The sequence below is a fragment of the Epinephelus moara genome, chromosome 2 (genome assembly GCF_006386435.1).
Source record: "Epinephelus moara isolate mb chromosome 2, YSFRI_EMoa_1.0, whole genome shotgun sequence".
Classification (NCBI taxonomy): Eukaryota; Metazoa; Chordata; class Actinopteri; order Perciformes; family Serranidae; genus Epinephelus; species Epinephelus moara.
Window position 1 is genome coordinate 9,634,460 of NC_065507.1, and position 11,024 is coordinate 9,645,483.

The 11,024-nt window shown below is 40.4% G+C and overlaps 1 protein-coding gene across 2 annotated transcripts; it reads left to right on the forward strand.

The window, feature by feature from the left end:
• Positions 1-1,317: 1,317 nt before the first annotated feature.
• Positions 1,318-10,233, forward strand: LOC126399185 (sodium- and chloride-dependent GABA transporter 2-like). 2 transcript variants are annotated; one of them, XM_050059037.1, is made up of 14 exons: positions 1,318-1,504; positions 1,585-1,719; positions 2,876-3,016; positions 3,159-3,246; positions 3,344-3,476; positions 3,559-3,693; positions 3,771-3,874; positions 4,065-4,159; positions 6,862-6,974; positions 7,062-7,199; positions 8,538-8,640; positions 8,876-8,976; positions 9,111-9,281; positions 9,728-10,233. In XM_050059037.1, the coding sequence occupies exons 1-14, from the start codon at positions 1,345-1,347 to the stop codon at positions 9,818-9,820; spliced, it is 1,710 nt and encodes a 569-aa protein (XP_049914994.1). In that variant the 5' UTR covers positions 1,318-1,344; the 3' UTR covers positions 9,821-10,233. The 2 variants fall into 2 exon arrangements, with proteins under 2 accessions (XP_049914994.1, XP_049914986.1); XM_050059029.1 differs by having other exon boundaries at positions 4,035-4,159; positions 9,728-10,232.
• The last annotated feature ends 791 nt before the right edge of the window (positions 10,234-11,024 follow it).

The window sequence follows — 11,024 nt, forward strand, 5'->3', positions numbered from 1 at the left end:
AATGTATAAAGCAATGTTGGAAACTGTCGTAAATGGAGATGAACAATCATAAAGTAAATGTGGATCATCACAAAGATTAAGTTTATTTTTTTACGGCACAGTTTACAGGACATAAAGGCCTAACTATTTGCAACAGCAATAAACAGAAGCCCATAATCAGAACATAAATGATTTTATCGATGGGAGCCTTTTAATGCATGAGTGAATCAAAGTAATAAAGTACTCTAACACAGTGGTTCCCAACTGGTCCAGCCACGGGGTCCAGATTTCTCCTTAGTCATTAGTTCAAGGTCCACACAGTTTAATATATTCAGTGTCATACTTGGGTTTGACCATGTCGCCAAGCTAGTTTGCTATTTCTGTTAAGTAGCTGTCCATTATTCACTGAGTCCACAGTAGGACACAGCACTTCACAATAAAAACTCTGTGCCTGAAATCCGCTGTGCTTAAGAATAAATTGTGTTTCTTACAAACTTGACATGTTTGCAAGTCCATTCAGAATGGACCCGCGACCCACCAGTTTGGAACCACTGCTCTAACACACCTGCATCGGGGTTATGAGCTCTCACCTCCGCGGTTCATAAAATGGAGCAGCAAGTAAGAATAGACACAGCACAAAAAATATGAATTCAACAAATACAACCCAATCACCAGAATAAATGTTAGCATTGTATGTTTCCGCAAACCACGGATAGCTTACATTTGTACGTCATTATGTTGTGGATATGTTGAAACTTGTGTGGTTAGGTTTAGGCACAAAAGCCACTTGGTTATGGTTAGGAACAGATCACGTTTTGGCTTAAAATACCTGCTTTTAGTGGCACAGTCTTGGCTGGAAACACAGCTATGGCTCCCTAACAAAAACACCCATGTTATGTAGATAAACAACTGGTTGTACTTCTCTTCAGTTGCAGGTTTTCCACTCCAAAACAGATGCTTAACAGTCTTGTCATCTCTCTACAATTTGGCTACGTATTCAGTTAAGATTGATGTAGGCCTGCTACAAAATATTTATTTCACCATCCTTTAAATCATTTCAAGGCAATAATTATAACACATATTGCGGGAACACATCCCTCCAAATATTCAGATATGCTCAAAATGTCCACCCAGCATATTGATCAAAAAAGACATTGAAACGTGGACTTTTCTAATCAGTTGTTTGTTCAGAAATTGCAATTCATGCTCATCCTGGAGATTATTCATTTCAAGTGAGAACTCATTAACTGTCAGGCAGTTGCTTATTACACAATACAGTAAGTAGTGAATATAAAAGCATAGAAGGTCCTGGACACAAAGCATGTAAATGAAGAGGACGATCAGGTTCAGACTGAGCTTTTGGGCATGATGAATAAAAAATGTGCAAGAAAACACAAGCAAGCGAAGGTGGAGGAGAGAGGACACTGGGCCAGTAAGGTGGAGTTTCTCCTGGCTGTGGCTGGAAATATTGTCGGACTGGGCAACGTGTGGAGGTTTCCTTACCTCTGCTACAAAAATGGAGGGGGTAAGCAAATATGATGCTAACTCCCTGTTATTCTTAATCTGTGATAGATGTATACATTGTTGTATACTTTGTAAATTCAGGAGCATTCCTGGTGCCATATCTGGTATTTGTGGTGACCTGTGGCGTACCCCTGTTCCTGCTGGAGACGACTATAGGCCAGTACACCCAGCAGGGCGCCATCACCATGTGGAGGAAGCTATGCCCACTGGCAGAAGGTATGCTGAAAACACTCTCAGTGATTTATTATCTCCAGACGTAGCTGGTAGTTATATCATTGGCTTCTTTTGTGGACTGAGAGGGGTTGGTACTGTTGTGACAACGCCACTGAGGAGAGAACCTTGTGTCACAATTTGAGAGTAGCATGTTTGTACTTAAATGCAGAATTAATAGATAAGGCAGCAGGATGATTTGGCTGATTTATTTTAAAAAAAACAAAAACTTACAGCAAGCAGTCCAAAAAACAGACGTGCATCAAAGACCCATCAATCCAGATGTAGAAACACTGAAACACTGGGAAACAGACCCTGAAAACAGGCAGACTTTTTGGCACAGGGAGTGACGACAAACTGACAAATGACAAGGGGAGCAAAAGGACTCACACACAAGGACATCAGAGTGAAACCCTTTTATTTCACAGAGAAAGAGTATACTAAAAAATATCTCTGAAAACCCCTCATATCAGAGCTTCGTCATGGATGTCTGTACAGGGCAAACATTAACAAGCTAACAACTGCATGGCCTCTGTGGGCCTAATACCAATTTTTTTTAATTAATATTTAAACAAGAGTGGGGGGGTCTCAAGTTGTGTTGTGCTGCTAAATGTTTATTTTAAAGGGAAACTCCACTGGTATTGCACACATGAGGAGGACTTCTGGATATGTGAAAAAAGTTGTATTAAGTGTTTTGTTGCTCCAAAGTGAGTTGTGCAAAATCCTAGAGTGCCTCAGTTTAATATTGTACATTTAGATGGCCATTATATACATCCCAACATGGGGATGGAGAATTCCTCTCACTATTTTCACGATATATTATTATATAAGACTATATATTACCAATTTATTTCATTCTGCCATTATTTAAATGTCTGCCATCTCCTGTGGTCAAATATCTCTTGAGCTACACTAAACTGCCCCCACAATCTCTGTAAGCTTTCAGAAAATGTGCACAAATATGGACAAAATGATTGCAGAGTACAACAGAAGGCACTGTCCATCTCCGTATCCAACAGAGAGCATAAATGAGCTCTTAGTGGCAACTTTTGGTCAGTCAGGTTTCCATGGCCCTGACTGTGAAGCAGTTTGGGTAATGGACAAATAGAGAAGGTCAGGTTTTCATAATGATTGTCTATAACCACCAAATGTGGCCCTGCAGGTATTGGCTATGGTGGACAACTGATCCTTTTCTACAGCTGTATGACCTACATCATCATTCTGTCCTGGGCTTTGCTCTACCTGGTGTTCTCCTTCAGCTCACAGCTGCCCTGGGCCAGCTGCAACAACTACTGGAACACAGGTAAAACACAGGCAACCAAATGTTGCAGGTTGTTTGGTATAATGTGAGGTCTCTGTGAAGCCCCTGGAGACACATAATACATTATACATTATCCTGTTTTGTGGTTATTGTTATATCTTTTTTTATCTCACTGTCCTTTCAGATGACTGCATAGACTTGTCAACACAAAATAAAACCTCTGAATGGACCAACCAGACAAACACCACCTCTGCTGCCACAGAGTTCTGGGAGTATGTCTTCATAGATGAATAAACTAAGCCTCTAGGATATTTAAGGTCCTAACAAGTCTCAGTAAAACATTTTTTTGTCTATCTTTTTACCTCCTAGACGACGAGTGCTGGCTATCTCAGGGGGGATTGAGGAGATAGGCAGCTTCAGGTGGGAGGTGCTGTTGTGCCTAATCGCAATGTGGATCACCTGCTACTTTTGTGTCTGGAAAGGGGTCCGGTCTACAGGAAAGGTATTTATATTAGCCCTCATACTGTAGTAAAACTATAAATCGTGTATTTCTTAATGTCTTACACTGTTGTCTTCTGTCCCAGGTGGTGTATTTCACTGCTACATTTCCCTATGTGATGTTGGTAATTCTTTTGATTCGTGGCCTCACTCTTCCTGGAGCTCTACAAGGAGTAGTGTTTTATCTTCTGCCTGAACCCTCACGACTCGCAGACCCTCAGGTTGGAGCTTCATGATATACTACAACAGTTTAATGTTCAGGATGACAAATTTACTCACTGTTGCTGTGTTGGAACAGGTTTGGATGGAGGCTGGTTCTCAGATCTTCTTCTCATACAGTGTGGGTGTGGGAACCTTAGTTGTGCTGGGCAGCTACAACACCTACAACAACAACTGCTATAAGTAAGTATTTATCACTGAGTGACTGAGCTTGATGCTCCGACATCAACTTTTCTGACAGATGTACCAGAGGGCAAGAGCTAAACAAAAACACATCAAAAAAACACGATCAACTGTATGCCATGAATTCATGGAATACGTAGTTTTTGTGTGTGTTTTGCAGAGACTGTCTGTGGCTGTGTTTACTGAACAGTGGTACCAGTGTGGTAGCTGGGTTTGCAGTCTTCTCTGTGCTGGGATTCATGGCTCACCAGCAGGGTGTTCCCATTGCAGACGTGGCCGAGTCAGGTAATGAAATCACCAGAGATATTCAGAAAGATGCAGCCTTGTCTTCCTGTGTCTATATGTTACAGAGCATCACCTCATTCTGACACCTTGTTACTTAATTTTAATAATGAGCCCTTAAGCTCAAATGATGATATCTGACATTTTGTAACCACATGACCTCAGGGGCGGAGTGGGGGAAGGAGGAGAGGCTGCAGCCCTAAATGTTTTCTCATGAAACCCAGGATCTACACTATTCCCTAAAGAAATCTGATATAACTGAGTATATGTTTTTTATATGTATCTCATATCTAATGCAGAACATTGAAGACCACATTTACATGGCAGGTTTGGGATCCTTGATTTGCAGTTAAAGCAGCCCAGACTATTGCCTTGCATGCGCTAAGTGTGGTTAAATGACCATACTCACAAAGAGTTGGGACATGTAAAATACATGATAGGGATCGAATCTTCTTTTGAGGCACTTTAGCTGTGTTACAGTTTGTCCTTTTTCCCATGGTTAGTAAGTATAGGCCTATTCAATCAGCCTGAAAATAGAGAAAACGTTAGCACTAGCCAGCTAACTATGTACCATCACTAGCTAGTCAAGAAAATCCATGCAGACTCCATTTCTGTATGATAAAACTGTATAGGAAAATTACATGTAGGCTCGTCCATGACTAAATATCTTAATAAAAGGGTCAAATGCTTACTTTTTATCTTCTTATTCTTGAAATTGTTCCAAAAGAGAGAGCAGTGGGAGACAACCATCTTACAGTCACAAGGTGCAGGCCCACTGCTCCAACCGACGCCAAAGGTGGCAGCTGATGTTGAGTCTCCCACAGAATTTGGCCCTTTTCTGTATTTTTGATTGTCCCCCTCCCTCCCAGAAATAGTCAGTATGGTTTGAAATGTTATTAGTAGGCTAGGCCTACCCATTTTATTGAATTCCTTGAGTCTGAATTGAATAGAAACATGTTTACTTCAAAAGCAAAGCTATTTTCAATTTCTTCAGGCTCAGGATAGTATAAACTGTTAAAAATAACCCCCAGGGGACATTAGCCTATATTTTAGTCTGCTATGTATAATTTTAAAATAGCCACTTAAATGATTAAAAAAAGAACAGGTGGTGAATTTTTTTTCACCCTAGGTGCATGAAAAAAAGGAAAATATAGTTATGAATGAAATTTTTTTTCCTATACAGTTTTATCATACAGAAATGGAGTCTGCATGGATTTTCTTGACTAGCTAGTGATGGTACATAGTTAGCTGGCTAGTGCTAACGTTTTCTCTATTTTCAGGCTGATTGATTAGGCCTATACTTACTAACCATGGGAAAAAGGACAAACTGTAACACAGCTAAAGTGCCTCAAAAGAAGATTTTTTCATTGTTTTTGTCCAGAAATAGAGTCAAGATGTTGTCAAATGTCAAAAATAATCATTCCATTGAATTCCTTGGGTCAGAGTTGTATGAAAAAGTGTGTTTTTTTGTCTCTGTATGTTGTTTACTTCAAAAGTTACACCACTTTCTGTATCTTGTTTCTCTTTTTCCAGTTGGGGATAGGTGCAATAAAGGGTTAAAAATTATGCCTTTGGGACATTATTTCAGCTTGGTACCTGGCAAAATCTGAAAATAGACACTTAAAGGATTAAGAAAAATCAGGTGCCACAAAAAAATCCGGGGGGTGCGCGTGGACCCCTATTTCCATCTAGACTATTGTGGCAGTGAGTCAAATGCTACAGGGTTGTCAGCTAAACTTTCAGTTTGAGAACTCTGCTCCAGCATAGCACAATAAAAACAGATTATAAGGTTAGTAAAACTGTTTAAGGCAAATTCCTACCCTACCTATGTCACTCAAAAATTGAAACATCAGACAGATTTCCTTTTTTTTAGATGGCAGAAGTGATATTAGTCATCCTCAGCATTTGTTGTGTTACAGAATAATGAAGACAATTAGGCAATTTGGCAACTACCATGTTTTTCCCAAATGATGTACAGATTTTCAGGCATTCTCTTATCTAAACTGACTTGAAAAATACTGCCTATTGCTGCAGTGAATGGGAAAAGTTTCCCTGGGGGAGCACGTCCCGGGACCCTTCTAGGTTTGGGCTGAGCCAACATTTGGCTCCACTCCTACAAAACCTTATTATACAGTAGTATGAGATGCACACCTCCCTCACTCCCAAGAAGCCTACCTAGTCCATGACAACATACAGCACAAACACAGCACTGCATAGACCTCACCTGAACCATCTCTTCAAAGCCCGGCTCATCCATCACATACGACTTCTGGCCAACAAAGTAGCACGCCACAGCGTCTTTTTTTCCCCTCCATTCATGGACTTGTAACGTAACAACTGGGCCTAGATAATGTTAGCAGAAATGTATAACACTTAGCAGACTGTTTAACTTTTTCAGTGTACATGTATTGATTTGGTTTGGTTTAATGATTTGGCTGTCCTCTGAGTTTTATTGTTGTGGTGTCTTTGCAGTGACACAAATGGGGTGAAGTTAGTGGTGGACACTGCAGAGCTGACGTTACTTTATGCTTCATACAGACATGACATATTGCATCTAGCTATCCTCTTTTTAACCTGGTCACGTTATCCTACACTGATCACACTCATATACTGTTGGCTTTTAAACACTCAAAGCTCCAACACTTGTTTACACTTGTGCACAAGCGGTGGTAGACGATGATGAGTCTTGCATTGTTGTGTTCCAGGTCCAGGTTTGGCGTTCATTGCATACCCTCAGGCTGTAGCCATGATGCCCCTTCCCCAGCTTTGGTCCATCTGTTTCTTTGTCATGATCATTCTCCTGGGTCTGGACACACAAGTAAGATACACTTGGATGATTTCTTTGTGGAAGAACATGTTCACATTTAGAAATGTACATACTGTGTCTTGTCCTTTCTCTGTGCAGTTTGTTACCATGGAGGTTGTGGTGACATCTTTCATGGATATGTTTCCCACGGTGATGCGCAGGGCAGGCCGACGGGAACGTTTCCTCCTCCTCTTCTGCCTCATGTGCTTCTTCTCTCAGCTTGTCATGATCACCGAGGTCAGTATGTTGTGTTATATGTGCATTTATTATTTATTAATCTATCATGTCTGTGTATTGCCTCCAAAATATAACAATCTCTGTGTCATGACTTTGTCTTATCATTATAACAAGATGCTTTGAACATTGTAATTGTAAAATGTTCACAGAACTATTAGGATTTTCTGGTTACCAGGAGTTAGTCAGGCACCATAAGACACTGAAGAATCCATGTCAATTACAATTTATTATCGTCATACACCAAGAAGTCTGGCACACATCGGTGCTGCTGGTTTTTATTCATTCATATGAAATTTGGCACAGTGGTAGAGGGTCATGGGAGGATGCGAATGAAGCAATGTTACATCAATTGGCCAAAGGGGGGCGCTATAGCAACCGATTGAAATTGCAAACTTTGAATGGGCATATTTCATGCCCCGTATGTTGTAGAGACATGAAACTTTGCACAGAGATGCCTCTCCTCATGAGGAACACATTTGCCTCAAGAACCCATAACTTCCGTTTTTTGTTTTTTTTTCGCCGTTTTGAATTTTTTGAAAAACACTTAAAATCGATCTCTTCCTAGGAAGTTTGACTGATCTGCATGAAACTGGGTGAACATAATCTAGAGACCAATATCTAAAGTTCCCTCTTGGCAAAAGTTGTATAAGGCAATGAATATTGCGGAGGGCGTGGCTCATCACATAAAGGTGTATAACATCTCAAGGGTTTCACCCATCACCACGCAACTTTGTAGGCATATGACCACACATAATCTGAGGGGACCCCTCCATTATTGACCCCATCAAACAAAATGGGGGCACTAGAGAGCTAATTTCTTATCTAGGCCTAACCGCCATATCGATTTTTACTAAACTTGGTAGATATGTAGAACAGGACGCCTCAAGGTGACTGGAGAAATTTAACTCTAATTGGCAACTGGGTGGCGCTATAACAACAGAAAAATGCTTAAAAATGGCTAAAATGCGACCGATCGCTGTGGCTCCCCCTGTGGACCAATGTTGTTGTTTTTTTTCTAATGTTTGGTATGACTAAGTCATGGTATGGTATGCTGCACATAATCACGGAAACTGTCAGTGTGTCATTCTGTCAGTCAGTCATTCTGTCTGTCCCACGTTTTTTTACTCACTGACTTGGTCAATCTATGTGAAACTGCACATAGGCATTGAGGATTGGCATAGGTAGAAGGTGACAAAGCTACCAATGAGTATGGACGGACTAGTATATATATATATTTATGAAAATAGGGTGTCAGGAATGGGCTTCCATATATCTGAGGTTGACATATTAAGTAAAATAAATAAACCCTCATCAAACAAATGTCTATGCTGTCTCCAGGGAGGGATGTATGTGTTTCAGTTATGGGACCACTACGCTTGTAACGGAGCCTGCATCCTCTTTCTCTGTGTGTTTGAAACTCTGGCACTGGGATGGATATTTGGTAGGTGTGCTGTTTTTAAAGGGGCAATCCAGCAATATTATAATGAAACTCACAAAGATTAAAAAAGAAAGATCTAAACTGAAGGTATACACATGTTTTCACCAGTTGATTAGTATTTTCAGCAATGAGTAAACTGATCTTTATGTTTAGAAATGTGAGTATATCAAATCATTTGCAAACATCTGGTCCGATCTGTCCATTATGTACTGATCATTCTAAGTCATCTCTTATAAAGGGGTGGAGCGGCTGTATGGCATCATTAAGAACATGACAGGTGAACACGCCAACCCATTCTTTAAAATCTGCTGGCTTTGCCTCACACCGCTGGTCTCACTGGTGAGTTGGTTTTCAATGTTGCTTAAGCATAATGAATCACCCAACTTCCTTGGTCTTTTCATTGGTTTTTATGCTAAGTTACATTTCTACACTGAAAAGAAAATTTCTTAATCTCTTTGTATTGTTTCTCTCAGGGCTCTTTTATATGCTCTTTAGTTGAGTACCAGCCTCTGACCTTTAATCGCTGGTACGTTTACCCAACCTGGGCATACGTGTTGGGCTGGGTACTGGCCCTCTCCTCCATCCTGCTTGTGCCGGGATGTGCGCTGTATAAACTGGGAACTGGGACTGGTAGCCTCAGTCAGGTGGGACAACTGTGCAACTGACTGTGATAATTAATTAAAGAAATGACATGGTGAAATATCATGAAAAGGAATTAAGTTTCTAATTTAAATTGATTTTATAGGGTCCTATAGGGCCATTTTGACATTATCTAAAATCATGCAGTAATCCAGACCTTACAAAATGAAAAGGGTGTTTAAAAGTGTGAAATGTTTAGATTTATTATCAAAATATGCTGATTTCCAGAGTACAAACTACATTCTCCTTAGTTTGACCCTTTATGAGGGATGCAACTGCCAACAGCCAACAAGCAGTGTTGCTGATATTGATTACTGCTGATTCGCCTCTGAAACAATGCAGTTAACACATATGCAACCACCTCAAAACCATGTGTTTTGCACAGGTCTTGTTTTACAAATGTTTTTCAGGTCACTGTAAAGTTTTGTTAAATATTTCTCTCCATTTTCAGCGTTTCCATCATCTGTGCCGACCTGACCCTGCCTACTCACTGACAGAAAAGAGAGAAACTGAGTTGCAGCACATCAAAGAGGAAGATCTGTAACTAAGGTTATGATATTGTAACCCTAGTTCTATTAGCACAGGCAGAGCCCTCTACTGGACTCTTTGGGTAATACTCCTCCAGTCCTGAGCATGCATTTGCCCACTGAGATTTGTATAAACACCAATCAGGATGTACTTACCCAAATACATGTGGACCCATGTATGAGATACAACTGTTTTCTACCAGCTGATGTGAAAAGTTACTTGTTCCTGAACTCTGTCAACTGTAAAAACATGTCTAACATCAAAGATCTAGCAATGATTGAGCTGGTTACTGATTGTGATATGACTTCCTCTGCTTCTCTACAGTCTGTCTTACTTAAGCTACGTCATGCTGATCATGGATACTTTACTTGTGTGATATCACCGCAAGTGTTGTGGAAATGTTAATCAACACAGATTTCTCCTGTCAATGTCCCACACTGAATAAAAAACAAAATATTTTAACATACAAACATTTTCAAACTGACCTTTTTGCAGAAAAAAAAGGCTTTGTAGTCACATCATCAGATTTCTGTTTTGATCCAAAGTAGTGAGTAGTTAAACACAATGTAGAATGCACATTAAAAACTTATATAATTCAAGTCTAAAATAAATTTGTTTTTAAGACATTTTCGGAATTTGTTTTACACTTTACTGATAATGAAAGAGATGTGAGAGGGGAGGACATGCAGCACAGGGACCTGAGATGGACTTGAATGCGATCTGATGCAGTAAGTTCTCAGCTGTATGCTCTGCTCTATGAGCTATTGGGGCATCCTGAAAATACATCACTGTTACATGTGCAAAATGCTGTTGGAAGGAAGCGACCATCATAGGAGGGATTAAGCACAGTATGTCAGAGTTGTGTAACTTGTTGAAATTTTAATTGACACTGTAACAGATGTGAATGAACCCAAACGCAGCACTCAGTGACAGTTGGTAATGACCTTTATTTATGCACAGAATAAACAGAAACTTCAGCTGATGAAGATATTCAATAATTCATTCTTCGGGCTCAGAGCCCACACACAGTCTCTAGGTTCAGGGGCAAACAGGTAGGTGAAAGGTGGACACACACACACAAAGCAGTGTGTGATGTCTCTGAGCTGCAGCAGGCAACTGACAAGCAGGTGGGAACGCTCACGCTGAAACGTCGTGGCAGGAAAACACCACACAGCCACAGGCGGACGGAAACCAGAGACGCTGAGGCAGAACTCATGGTC

Excerpts from the sequence above, each read along its gene's own strand:
- LOC126399185 (XM_050059029.1), top strand. The coding sequence starts at position 1,345 with ATGATGAATAAAAAATGTGCAAGAAAACACAAGCAAGCGAAGGTGGAG. Across the intron at positions 3,477-3,558 it reads GGGTCCGGTCTACAGGAAAG|GTGGTGTATTTCACTGCTAC; the intron begins GTATTTATATTA and ends CTTCTGTCCCAG. Across the intron at positions 9,282-9,727 it reads GGACTGGTAGCCTCAGTCAG|CGTTTCCATCATCTGTGCCG; the intron begins GTGGGACAACTG and ends CTCCATTTTCAG.